At 41.4% G+C, this 13,560-nt stretch overlaps 1 protein-coding gene across 2 annotated transcripts in view; it reads left to right on the top strand.

Moving 5' to 3' along the window:
• MYOM2 (myomesin 2) overlaps window positions 1-13,069 on the top strand; it is a 67,621-nt gene extending 54,552 nt beyond the window's left edge. For both annotated transcript variants that reach the window (XM_007531660.3, XM_060184944.1), the window contains exons 29-37: window positions 476-589; window positions 777-864; window positions 1,427-1,465; window positions 4,344-4,449; window positions 7,390-7,553; window positions 7,810-7,846; window positions 9,960-9,982; window positions 11,051-11,106; window positions 12,330-13,069. In XM_007531660.3, the coding sequence (XP_007531722.1) occupies window positions 476-589; window positions 777-864; window positions 1,427-1,465; window positions 4,344-4,449; window positions 7,390-7,553; window positions 7,810-7,846; window positions 9,960-9,982; window positions 11,051-11,106; window positions 12,330-12,647 (945 nt within the window). In that variant the 3' untranslated portion in view covers window positions 12,648-13,069. The remainder of the gene's footprint in view (window positions 1-475; window positions 590-776; window positions 865-1,426; window positions 1,466-4,343; window positions 4,450-7,389; window positions 7,554-7,809; window positions 7,847-9,959; window positions 9,983-11,050; window positions 11,107-12,329) is intronic.
• Window positions 13,070-13,560: the final 491 nt, after the last annotated feature.

The following is a 13,560-nucleotide window of genomic DNA, read 5'->3' as shown; positions in this document are numbered from 1 at the left end:
GACCCCTCAGTTATGGTACAATTTAGTCCTCATTGTTGAGCTCACTTGTGTGAAGGCTTCATTCCCTCCATGTAGGTACGTCCAAAGAAAAGCAGCCACTAGACAGTTCTGTTGACCTCTGGAAGAAGTTTATTGTTTATAAATGTGGAGTATATTGCTTTCCAATTGTCTTTATTACTGACATTTCATATAGACCAACAGATCCTTCCCCTGTCTCATTTCATGGACTAGGTTGATGACTCCTCATTTGTCCTTCTGTGCAACACTGTAAAACATTATTTATTTTAGAAGACAGAATTTAGAAATACATTTGCCATTATTAGTACTGACAGCTGTTCTATGAGTCCTGTCTAAGATAGTCTGTAATAAAAATGGATAGCTTTTATTTTTTATATGTCATTTCAAATCTGAATAGAATTTTTTTCTAAGGAGTCAGACTGACTCACACACTAAGTATAGGATTTCTCCTTTACAGGTTGCCAATACTAAGAAAGAGACAGTTTTCAAGTGGCTAAAGGATGATGCTCTGTATGAGACTGAGACACTGCCCAACCTGGAGAGGGGACTGTGTGAGCTGCTTATCCCCAAGGTAAGCTGTGTTCAGTACAAATCAGAAGCCAGACCAAAACAGGTCTTACAAATAACTCATACACTCTGCATTCTCTCCAAACTGGTATCCTGAATTTCCATGAGTTGAAAAGAAAATCCACTCTCATTTGTTATATGTTGTGTACTGACACTGATTTTTGCACACATGGGATGTGTTTTATTTGTAGTTGTCAAAGAAGGACCAGGGAGAATACAAAGCGACCTTAAAAGATGACAGAGGTCAAGATGTGTCTATTTTGGAGATAGCTGGCAAAGGTAAAAAACAAAACAAAACAGCAAACACTAGTTTCTTTGTTCTACTTAAATAAGCCCCATTTCACCCACACGATGAGATGTGCAATGAGGGCACACACTTTTTTTTTTTTTTTGTCTCCCTTAAGTGACTATTGTTTTCTCGCAGGAACAAGTAGAAGAAACAGACTGTGCTTCAGTTGCACTCAGAGCGGTTCCATGTTTTACAAAAATGTGCAAGTCTACTTTGGTTTTATATGAAATGTCCTTTCTAGTCCACCATCATAAGCCAAGTTTTATCTGATCACTAATATAATTAAGATGATTGAACTGCCACGAGGTTATTCAATTAGATGTACAGTTGGATTTATGTTGAGTAGAGAATGTTCTTGTTTCTTGTTCAGAAAGCGAATGCTTAGAAGAATTGATTATACACACCAGCCTTTTATGGATAAATATTGCCACTTTAATGTTTCATTTTTCAAGTGGACATCATGATTTCCTCTGTCATTTTAATTAAACATGAAAATGCTGCTTCCTGATCAAATTATAAATCCTAACAGCCCATTTCCCTCTTCCCTTTCAGTGTATGATGATATGATTTTGGCAATGAGCAAAGTCTGTGGTAAGTAAGTGCCTCCTAATTTCCCCATCATTTTGCAGCTGAATCACTACTTCCTGGTGGGCTTTTTCCACTGCAGGCCAGGAACTGTGGCTCTCTGGTTTGTGCACTACAAAGAAAGCCAGTGATGCTGCCCTGGTGATGCTTTGTATAGGGATATTTAGCTTTACATTTAGAATTGATATTTTGCTTATAAAGCACCCCGTTTGATTTCCTGATTAGTGGCTTCTTCACATTTGCCTTGGGAGAATTTGACTAATTAGTTTCTACGTAACTGCTACCAGCCATTATACATGTTGCAGATCAATAATACATTTTTAAACTTCTGGTTTGTGTCTTTTGCACTAAACTTTTTTTTTTTTCTGCTTTGCAAATCAACCTTCCTCTCCATTTGCTCTCATGTGGAAACTACAAGAATAAAGATATGAGGGCAGGGATAGATAGCATAATGTTTACGCAAACAGACTCTCGTGCCTGAGGCTTCAAAGTCCCAGGTTCAATCCCCTGCACCACCATAAACCAGAACTGATCAGTGCTCTGGTTAAAAATAAAAAAAAGAATAAAGATATTGACTATTAGTCCAGTGATGCCAGGTTATGTATAGAGATTACACAGTTTCTCACTACAGCTCTCCTCATGAGGTCTTGAGGTCTTGTTCAGTTCAAGGGTGAGTGGAGCTCCTCAGATAGAAGCAGGCCTCCCTTCAGTACTGACCAACTCTCCCTCTGATCTTGCTGCATGTCTACTCTTTCTCTTCTGAAAACCTTCTTAAGTTTATTTTCCCAAAGCAAAAAGCTGCTTTCTCAAAATAGCTCTTCACAGTAGATTTTTAAAAAAATTTCTTTATTAGGGGAGTAATGGTTGACAGTTGACAGTAAAATACAATAGTTTGTACATGCATAACTTTTCCCAGTTTTCCACATGACAATTCATCCCCCACTAGGTCCTACTCTGCCATATGATCTTGGACCTGAACCCTCATCACACTCCAGAGTCTTTTACTTTGGTGCAAATACACCAGGCCCACTAGACTCTATTCCTTTTTGTTTTTGCTGGTCAAATAGCCCAATCAGACAACTATCAAGGTCAGTTAGTGAAATCAAGATATCACTGGCAACATTGTCTTGGAGTGGTGCGTCACATAGATTCCAAAGCTATCCAGCTAAAAATTGTATAATGAAAATTAAAAAAAAAGGTCTCAAAAGCTTTTTTAAAAAAATATTTATTTATTTCCTTTTGTTGCCCTGTTTTTTTGTTGTTGTGGTTGCCTCAGAAGCTTTTAAGATCAAAGTTTAACCTGGATGCAGGGGAGATAGACTACTGGTTAGTACCTTTAGGTCTACCCTGTTCTTGGAGATTAGCCCTGATGATTTCAGGGTTTGACCACACCCTTCCTTCCTTATAAAGTTAATTGTGCATTGATTTGCTGGATGGAAGGAAATTCACCCAGTTTTGGAGGGCATGTTTTATGTCCTTATGCAGGAATAATATATGGCTACTTTGGAAACTTCCAAGAGTCATCCTGGTATTTGAGTTGAGGAACTTTCATTAAAAAAAATTTTTTTTAAATTAATTATTTATTTTATTTCATTACCAGAGCACTACTCACCTCTGGCTTATGGTGGTACAGGGGATTGAACCCAGGACTTCAGAGCCTCAGGCATGACAGTCTCTTTGCATAACCATTATGCTATCTACCCCTGCCCAAATTTTTTATTTTTAAAATTTATTTATTTATTGGATAGAGATAGCCAGAAATTGAGAGGAAAGGAGGAGATAGAGAAGCAGAGAGATAGAGAGATACTTGTAGCACTGCTCTGCCACTCGTAAAGCTTTCCCCCTGCAGGTGGGGACCATGGACTTGAACCTGGCTTCTTGCTCATTGTAACAGGTGTGCCACCACCTGGTATCAGGTTGAGGAACTTTATAGAAAGCTCATCCTCTCTGTTGCACCGATAGGTGATAGCACCTTCCCCTTCCCTCTGCTTTACTGGAAAACCTAGACTCATGATCATTTATAGATTCCAATTTTAGTCTGATGAACGAGCTGCACTTAAAGCTCTTTTGCCTTAAAAAAATTTTTTTGAAATGATTTATTTTTAAAAGAGAAGAGAAGAGAGAGGGAGACTAGAATACGAATCATCTCTGGTATATAACAGTGCATAGAATCAAACTTGGGGCCACAGGCTTCAAAGTCCTGTGCTCTTAACACTTACATATCTCCCCAATCCTTCTTAAGCCTATTGAAGACTACAGTATTCCCTTGTCTTTATGTCCAGATTTTTGTGTTAGCATCATTAACAGTTCCTTGCAGGGAGAGCTTGGGTGCCAGTGGTCCCTGATTTGCCCTCTGCTGCTCTTCTTTATGCATGTTATGCCCTTCCCTTTGTCTCTATCCTTTTCCCTGGGGGCCTATCTCTTATACCAGGGGATCTTTTCCACCCAGTCTGTCTCTCTGTATTTGCTAATGGCATTTTTAGTTCTGTCTCTGTTGTCCATTTTGTCCACATTCTGAGGTTTCCTGGCCATCAATTTACTTCCATTTGAGCATTCAGATAGGTCAACAGATGCCAGGGAGGATGGCATTGCCATGCCCACTGCTGTTGGCATGCTTTCTTCACCTTTCAGCATAACTGCTAAAAGATAGATATTGAGTCTCTTTCAAACTGACATCCCCCCCATGGCATTTAGTCAGAGTTTTCCAAATACTTGTAACCTGGCAAGTGCTTGTTTATGAGTGAATGTGGGGTAATGATGGGCCTGATGACAGTTCAGAATGCAGGATTCTGGGAGTGCTGTTACCATGTATATAACAAGAAGGTCCCACCTCCCTCTCCCACCTTCAGTCTGTGGCATGACTGAACCTGTATTTCTCCCACAGGGGCCTCAGCTTCTCCCTTAAAACTCCTTTGCACCCCTGAGGGGATACGGCTTCAGTGTGTGATGAAGTATTTCACTGAGGAGATGAAGGTGAACTGGTACCACAAGTGAGTAAGAGACAGTGACTGTACAGGGTGGTGGTATGTCAGGGGCTGGCAATTGAAATAGGAGGTCCTGGACAGATAAGCAGTGCACTGTACTCTTTCTTGAGGACAGTAGTTTTGGGAAGTGGTGCCATCCTTTGCCGGGGCCATCAGGTCATCAAGTAGGCAGGCATTGAGAAGAGGAGGAAGAGGAGGAAGACAAAGGTGCTAGGAGAGGAGGATGTTCCTGTGGTGCCAGGGACAGGTTCTTCTAGCATCTTAGTCTTGCTAGAGGTGGCAGGGCTGTGCACATGTGCCGGGCTAGCGTGGGGGTGCTTCCTCCCCAGGCACGTGCTTTCTGGGTTGGAGAGAACTCGACCAGACTCAGCCTGGGCTGCTACTCACTCAGCGATGCAGGAGATAGATGACTCAGGAACTCGTGGCAGCGTGGTAATGCAAAAGGATCTATTGATCAGAGAGCCAATGCTTTTATAAGATAAAACCAGAAGTCGCAAGTCGGAAACAGAAGTGGCTAGGAAAGGGGGTGGAGAAAGACAAAAGCACGCTGGGAAGATAGAAGCTTCCAGGGTTTTAGCCGGTGGGATTAATGTTACCTATCTGGAACTGAGCAGCTGATGGAAAAAGTCCTGTTTAGAATCTAAGCTCCTAGGGGCCAGGCAGTAAGTAACTCACCTGGTTGAATATACACGTTACCATGTGCAAGGGTCCAGGTTCAAACTCCCCATGCCCCACCTGCAGGGGGGACACTTAATGAGCAGTGAAGCAGTTCTGCAGGTGTCTTTCTCTCTCCCTTTCTCCTCTCATTTTTTTCTCTGTCCTATCGAAAGAAAATAAAGGGGGAAAAAGAGGGAAAAATGACTTCTGGGAGTGCTGGACTTGTGATGGCACCAAACTCTAGTGATAACCCTGGTTGTGGAAAAAAAATAAACAAACAAAGAAAACAAATGAATACCCCCCCCCCAAAAAAAAAAAAAAAAGCAGGATCCATTTCTTGGTCTGTAAATTTCCCATCAACTTGACTAAAAGGAAAACAACAACAAACTTGAGTGACATAAAATATAGAAAGCAAAGAGAAGCCCAGGCCAAATCAGGGATGCATGGCACATTTGTCTCTTTGGTGTTCTGGTTGGTTTCCCGTGGCATGCTCACTAGTGAGCAGCAAGAGGCTCCACTGACAGTCCCAACACAAGAGTGTCCCTGTTCCGAGACACTAGGGCCTACTGCTCACACACAGACCCCCAGCTCACCCAAAAAAACTGCTGGTCAAAGAAGCAGGTCTCTGGAGGCGAGAGAGAGAGAGAGAGAGAGGGATTGAGAGAGATTACAAAGGGTGATCAGATTCTTGCTCTAGAGATTCTTATACTTTAAGGCAATAAGCAGTCACACAGGAAGAATTAGGTGGGATGAGGGGTGAAGGGCCTCATTGATTGTTAACTCAGGACTACAGGCCACATTTCAGGTTACGATTCAATGAGGTTAAAACATTCAAGTCTTTTGGTCTCATTAAACTCTTCCCTGAGTGGCTGCAGAACAGATGTTTCATTCCTCTAATTGACATTTCAAAAGGCAAGCACAGTGGTTCTGGTGATTTCAGTTTTTAAAGTGTGATTGATATCAGCACATGTATGAGTCCACTAAACAATGACAGGATACTTTGTCTTGAGATTTCCCACCCTTGTTTAAATGTTTATACACTATGCTTTTGCCTTAGTTTGCCTGCAATATTAAGTAATATCAAACTGTTATAGAAGCTACTAAATTACCCTTTCTAGTTACATTCTACCACTGAAATAGAATGGTGTTTCTATTTCTGTCTTGGATTATTAAGCAAGTTCTTGTTGGATTACTGATAGAAACTAAGAGATGTGATGTGAACACTGTTACAGTAGAATCTGCCATTTGGGAGTAGGTGTCCCTGAATACAGCTGGGCTTCCTCAGGAAAGATGAAATGATAAGATTGGAGACTTCATATATCTGTGTTCATTTTCTGCATTATAATGGTGTGAAATGCAATATTAGAGTGTCACAGAATTCCAGACAGACTGACAGGTAAAGCTTAGGGTTAGTGTCAAGACTCATCAGGTGTCTGACCTGAAAGGCACATTACCATACCCAAGGACCAGGGTTCAAGTCCCTGTTCTTCACCTGCAGGGGAAGCTTCACTAGCAGTGAAGCTGGATTGCAGGTGTCTCTCTTTCTCTTTTATTCCCTATCTCCTTTTTCTTCTCAGTTTCTCTCTGTCATATCAAGGGAGGGAGAAAAGAAGAAGAAGAAAGAGAAGAAGAAAGAGAGAGAGAGAGAGATATACTTGCTAGGAGAGGTGAATTTGTTGTGTAGGTATCGAGCCCTAGTGATAACCATGGTGATGATGAAGAAAAAAAAGAGAGAGAGAGGAGAAAGAAAGAAAGAAATATAAGAAGGAAGAAAGAAAGGAAGGAAGAAAGAGAGAAATGGGATCTGTCTCCTCTAGGGATCACACAGAAATAAATCCATATGCCACTCAGCATAACATCCTTGAATCCACCTGTGTTGTAACATGTATCAGAATGTCTTTCCTTTTAAAGGCTAAGTAACACCCTGCTGTGTGGACATTTGTTTATCACTCTGGTTGTTTCCATCTTTTGTGAGTGATGCTGTTACATATGTGAGTGTACACAAGCTATCTGAGTCCTTGCTTTCAGTTCTTTTGGAGAAATTTCCAGTGGTACGTTACAGAGCACATGATAATTCCATTTTTAACTTCTTGGGGGGTAATGCTAAATTATATATTAGTTACTGATACAGTTAATAGATTTATAGTTTCTAGAAGATTCTACCATGAGTTCTACTCCAGAGATTTAGAAAAGGCTCCCCACACAGGCATGTGTGATATGTCATGTAGACATTTAGCACATAACATAAGACCCCCAAACTGAACTATATCCCTGTGTCTTTTTATAAAGAGATGCTAAGATTGCATCCAGCGAGCACATGAGGATTGGAGGAAGTGAGGAGATGGCCTGGTTACAGATCTGTGAACCCACGGAGAAGGACAAAGGAAAATACACATTTGAGATTTTTGACGGCAAAGACAACCACCAGCATTCACTCGACCTTTCTGGTCAAGGTGAGACTGTTGTTCTTTACTGTCTGATAATTTGACATTTAGTGATTCACTTAGAATGCTGAAAGGGAGAAGATGGCATTTAGAAACAATCTAATTTTGTGATTTCCACATAGAGAAAATTATTTCTGAATAATCAGTTTATTCATTTGGATACTTGTCTGTTTTCATTATGAAAATTCACATAAATCATCTCAGTGAGTATAGAAAGGCTGAACACATTGAAATGGCTAATAAAGTATGACTTCCTTCCTTACAGCATTTGATGAAGCCTTTGCAGAATTCCAGCAACTCAAGTAAGTTTTTCTGTCTAGTTATTATTCTACTACTGAGAGCCCAGGTGACTTGTAGTCATTTAGACCAAGTGTGAGGACATCTGTGGATGTCTCACACAATTGTGACAGGTTTCAGACCTGGGATGAATAGAGTAGTCTTTTTTCTAAATTATAAATGCATTTCTAAAGTAATTTTTACAGAGTTGCAATAAGTCTGGGCTGCCTTAAATGATTGAAAGGATGAATTTCTGAAATAGTTATAATCATAACAACACATCACACAAGGCAATATGTATTTTTTATTATTTATTTATAGAAAGGAAACACTAGGAGTCGGGCAGTAGCACAGTGGGTTAAGCACACCTGGCAGAAAGCACAAGGACTGGTGAAGGATCTGGTTAGAGCCCCCGGCTTTCCACCTGCAAGGAGTCGATTCACAAGTGGTGAAGCAGGTCTGCAGGTGTCTGTCTTTCTCTCCCGCTTTCTGTCTTCCTCTCCTCTCTCCATTTCTCTCTGTCCTATCCAACAATGACATCAACAACAATAAGAACTACAACAATAAAACAATCAGGGCAACAAAAGGAAATAAATAAATATAAAAAAAAATTTTAACAAAAGGAAACACTGACAAAACCATAGGATAAGAGGGGTACAACTCCACACAATTACCACCACCAGAACTCTGTATTCCATCCCTTCCCTTGATAGGTTTTCTATTCTTTATTCCTCTGGGAGTATGGACCCAAGGCCATTGTGTAATGCAGAAGGTGGAAGGTCTGGCTTCTGTAATTGCTTCCCCACTGAAGCAATAGGAGTTGACAGGTCGATCCATACTCCCAGCCTGTCTCTCTCTTTCCCTAGTGGAGAAGGGTTCTGGGGAAGCGGAGCTCCAGGACACATTGGTGGGGTTGTCTGTCCAGGGAAGTCTGGTTGGCATCATGCTAGCATCTGGAACCTGGTGGTTGAAAATAGAGTTAACATACAAAGCCAAACAAGTTGTTGACTAATCATGAACCTAAAGGCTGGAGTAGTGCAGATGAAGATTTAGGGGTAGGTTTCAGTTCTGTAGATAGCTAATAAGCATATTTTAGTTATATTCCAAAGGGCCCACACAGGACAATATTTTAAATGTTATTTATTGAGTTAAAAAAAAAAGCTTTCCTTTTTTAAGGACGGTTTTGGGTTCACAGTAAAACTGGTCAGAAAGAACAGAGATTCCCATACACTCCCTATCTCCACAGTTGCACAGCCTCCCTTACTCTCCACGCTCCGACAGGTGGAAACTTACTATACTATATCACCATTACCCAGAGTCCTTAGTTAACATCAGGCTCACTCCTGGATGTGTGCATTCTCTGGGTTATGATAAATGGATAATAACATGTATCCAATATTATAGCATCATACAGAATTAATTTCATTGCTCTAAAATTCTCCCTCTTCTACTTTGCCATTCCCTCCCCCAACTCCTGCCAACCACTGTTCTTTCACTCTTTCTCTAGTTTCACCTTTTTCCAGAATTTTCTACAAATTCCATCTCACACTATGCCACCTTTGCAGAGTGACCTCTTTTTCTTAGTCACTTAAGGTTCTTTGTGCCTTTTTCATAGCTTGATAGTTTGTGTTTCATGCTGAATACTATCCTGTTGTTCAGAGCAACTTTTCAAAGGAATATCCTAAGCTCCCCCCTCTGTCTCTCTCTCTATCTCTGTGTGTTAGTTTTAGAAGATACAAACCTGTGTTTGGTCCAGACTAGACTCTTTTAAGAATATCCTTGAGCAGGTGAACAGGTGACTTAAGATATGATAGAAGCCCACATTGAATTAATTAAAAACTTCCAGTCCAATCTGGTGAAACTGGTGAAAAGAGAGCTCTCTTCAACCTGTGTGTCTTAACTAACTGTCTTTGTGGGCTTGGCACCTGGGAGTCAGAGCCTAGCTCTTAAGATTGGGACAAGTCAGGAAAGATATTCAGCCTTCCTCATTCTCACCCCTGCTAGCCAGAGCTCAGTGACTTCCCTTCTTTCTTTGCTTTCTTCTCTGGCAAAACTCTCAGATGCTTGATGATGTCTGCTGATAGCATTTTCTCACCATTATCCTTTTATCCTCCCCTCTCTACCCCCTTTCATTTTCAGGGCTGCTGCCTTTGCAGAGAAGAGTAAGTACTCATTAGATTACTACAAATAGAGTTGGGGCTAGTTGGGGATCCACATCAATCACCATGTGCAAGGACCTGGGGTTCAAGCCCCTAACTAAATTCTCCCCTGCAGGGGAGAAGCTTCATAGGCAGTGCTTCATGTCTTTCTCTCTCCCTATCCCCTCTCTCCATTTTTCTTTATAAAAAGAAAGATGACAGTAAGATTTATTTTTTGTTTTTTTATTTTGGCGTGGGTGGGGAAGAATGTTCATATTTTAGGGTGCTAATTTTGTTAATTAAATAATAAGCTGAAAGCCTAGCTAGATTTAAAAAGCTCTCCTGACTCTTGATACCTGAACTCTGAATTCCACAGCAGCATACTGACTCTGAGTTTACTTAGAGGATCTGGAGGCATAGGCAGGACAGAGGGGGTTAAGCAGAAGATTCCAGTCTTCTCCTTCCAGTCTTGTACTTCCCCAGTCGGGAAGTCAGGGCAGAGGGGCTTGTCTAGGACTGGCCAGTGGGGTAATTTTAGGGTTTTGGGCTGCAGGTTGTCTCTAGTGACCCCTATCCTTGGGATAATTTAGAGAAATGTGTTTTTTTTTATTTTTAAATTTTATTTATTATTATTTTTTTAGAGCAGGACCATGTGTAAGGACCTGGTCTGTGTGGGATGGCTACAGTTCAAAGACTTGCTCTTTTGTTCTCTCAGAATGGAAGCTAGGAGGGGCATCTCCATACTAGAAAGGAGTTTTAAGAGTCAGAGTCAAGGCACTGTACTTGATAAAGTATTAAAAACATTTAAATAACATTCCATTATTGCCAAATCCTTTACTTCCAGACAGGATTATTGGCTGTTGGAGTCCTGGAACCTGGCTTCTATCCCATACACCCTGTAGTGTGTTGGGCCCTTCCTTAGTGTAGAGTCCAGCCTCCTAGGCATTTGGTTTCTCTCCTCCATACATGCATTTTGTGTCCCTCCCAGAAGAGTGAAGCCTCCACCTTCTTGATTTTTGTAGACATGAAAGTAGCTCCAGGCTCCCCCCTCCCCTGCCCCATTCTCTTTCTAATGGAACTCTTGCATTGCAGATCGAGGCAAAGTGATTGGTGGCTTACCTGATGTAGTGACAATCATGGAAGGCAAGGTAGGATAGACATGCAGCAGGAGGGAAGATGGGGATGGTGGGGTGCATCATGGGGCCACCAAAGTACCACCTTTGCTTAATCTTCAGGGTCAGACCACACCACTGTGCTACACACTCCCTGAACCCACAGTGTCACCTCTGTCATTTCGAGCCTGGAAAACTGAGGCCTGAATGTTCACATCACATAAAATCAGATTGTTATGGAGAAATTAACACATATTTCACGCTTCTGGCAGAAAGCATGCTTTCCTAAGACAGTATACTTCCCAGATTTGTGGGAGCAACTGGAAAAATTGAGTCATAAGCTAGAAAGTGAAGGATATTCAGTAACAGATTAAACACATCAACTATAAGACAGAGAATTGATCTCCTTCCAGTTCATTCTTTCATTGACATGGGCCTTGAATTAAAAATGAGAGGAGTAGAGAATGATACCCTTAAGTTTTCTCAAGAACTGCCCATGATACTATATGTGTTTTTGGGACCTGGTCCATCTGGTCCTCTTGGTAATTCCTATTATATAAAGAGCTTGTTGCCTAATGATCCATTGATATTGTTACCAACAAAAAAGTTTCAGTGTTTTCTTCTTGAAAAACCAATTAATTCAAGAAGCAAGGGTTGGTGCAAGGATATGTGCTTATGTTAGGTGCTAGTGATCAGAGAAGATGACAGACTTATGTTCCAAAACAAAGTCTTTCTCTCAAGTTGAAGCTTGGGATTCATAGAAGGGAGAAATAAAAGTAGTTTACCAGTAAGAGAGAAAGAGAGGAAATAAAAAAGGGGGTTCAGTCCCATGGCTGCCCAGCTGTCCTCAGTGATTTGACAAATCATCTGGGTGCAATCACCAGGACAGCACGGTCCTTTCCCTGCAGATTTTTGAGATTCATTGCTAAGTACCTTCTATAGGAGAACTTTCAACATTTCTTTAGTGGGGATGGGTGGGTCAGTGTTTTTCTTGCTTGTTCCTTCCCATTTATCCGCAACTGGTGTCTAGTTAAGCAACACACAGTGCACAGGAATATTTTTTTCCTTTGAATATCAGGTAAGGTCAGGGCCAAGAGGGAGAGATCATGGCAGCGAAAGATAGAGAATCTAACATCTGCTTGTTTTCTGATGCCTGCTCACTTGTACTATCAACGAATGAGGCACAGTCAACCCTTTTGGGTGAGGGCAATGCACCTTTTCTGTGCCTGACTCTCCTTGCCCATTTCTCTCTCCCAAAGACATTGAGCCTGAGCTGCACTGTATTTGGAAACCCTGATCCTGAGGTGGTGTGGTCCAAGAATGACCGGGACATTGAGATGAGCGAGCACTTCTTTGTGAAGGTGGAGCAGGCCAAGAATGCCAGCTTGACCATCTCAGGCGTGAGATCTGAGGACTCGGGCAAGTACAGCATCAGCGTGAGGAACAAGTATGGGGGTGAGAAGATTGACTTCACTGTCAGCGTGTACAAACATGGCGAGAAGATCCCTGATGTGGCAACGCCCCAGCAGGCTAAGCCCAAACTCATCCCTGCTTCCACATCCTCAGCTGCTGAGTGATGGGCTCCCCTAAAGATGGGCTCCCCAAAGGATGGTGTCCAAGTCCTGTGCCTGAGCCCAGCACAAATTGTGCAATTTGATGAGTGTGCACATTATCATCATGCTTGGCACTTTCATTCTGACCTTAGATTGCATCCAGTTTATGTCCCTCTAAGGGGAAAGCTAGCTGGCACCAGGTTAAGTGGTGTCTGTGTGCAGATACTCACAGGAGCATGGGTGGGCGATGTTAACTCAGGTACCATTGGCATCAGCATGTGAAGTTCAGAGAAAAGCCATCCCCTTCTCTCACCCCTGCATTTGTACTCCTTAGTGGTGGCAAGATCCTGAAGCTCTGAAAATGGAGTTGTGGGGATTCTGATACATGTCTCACCTGGTAATGCTATTTCCTCTGGCTTTAGAAAAATAAAAAACTTTAAAGGTAATCTGTTGTGGTTATCCTGCACTGATCCAAACCCAACTCTGTCTTCAAATTCCTTTGGCTGGTATAAGTATGAATAGTTTCTTGTGTCTGAACTCATGATTGAGAGCTGGCATCTGACCATGCCTGATGAGCTTCCCTAGAGGGAATCCCAAAACCATGAAGCTCATATCATGTATAGGCATGGGTATGTCAGGCCCTTTCCTACTATGAGAAGAAAAACCTCTGTAGAGGAAAATATTACATGGAGATGGCCAGTGCTTTCTTTTTAAGTATGCTAACCAATTAGTCAAGGGCTGTAAACTAAAAAAATAAAATAAAATAAACAAATAAACAAAAAAGGCAACCAACTGACTAAAGAAACAATGAAATGAAAGCAATAACAGTGGAAAAAAAAAAAAAAACCCATTCCTTTGAAATGGTCACTTGAATAGGAAATGCCAACTGATGCAAATCCTTTGAAAAACATTTTGGAAAGTCATTAAACTAATAAAA

The sequence above is a fragment of the Erinaceus europaeus genome, chromosome 2, assembly GCF_950295315.1.
Source record: "Erinaceus europaeus chromosome 2, mEriEur2.1, whole genome shotgun sequence".
NCBI lineage: Eukaryota > Metazoa > Chordata > Mammalia > Eulipotyphla > Erinaceidae > Erinaceus > Erinaceus europaeus.
Note: the sequence above shows the minus strand (reverse complement) of the source record. Positions and strands in the feature narration are given on the sequence as shown.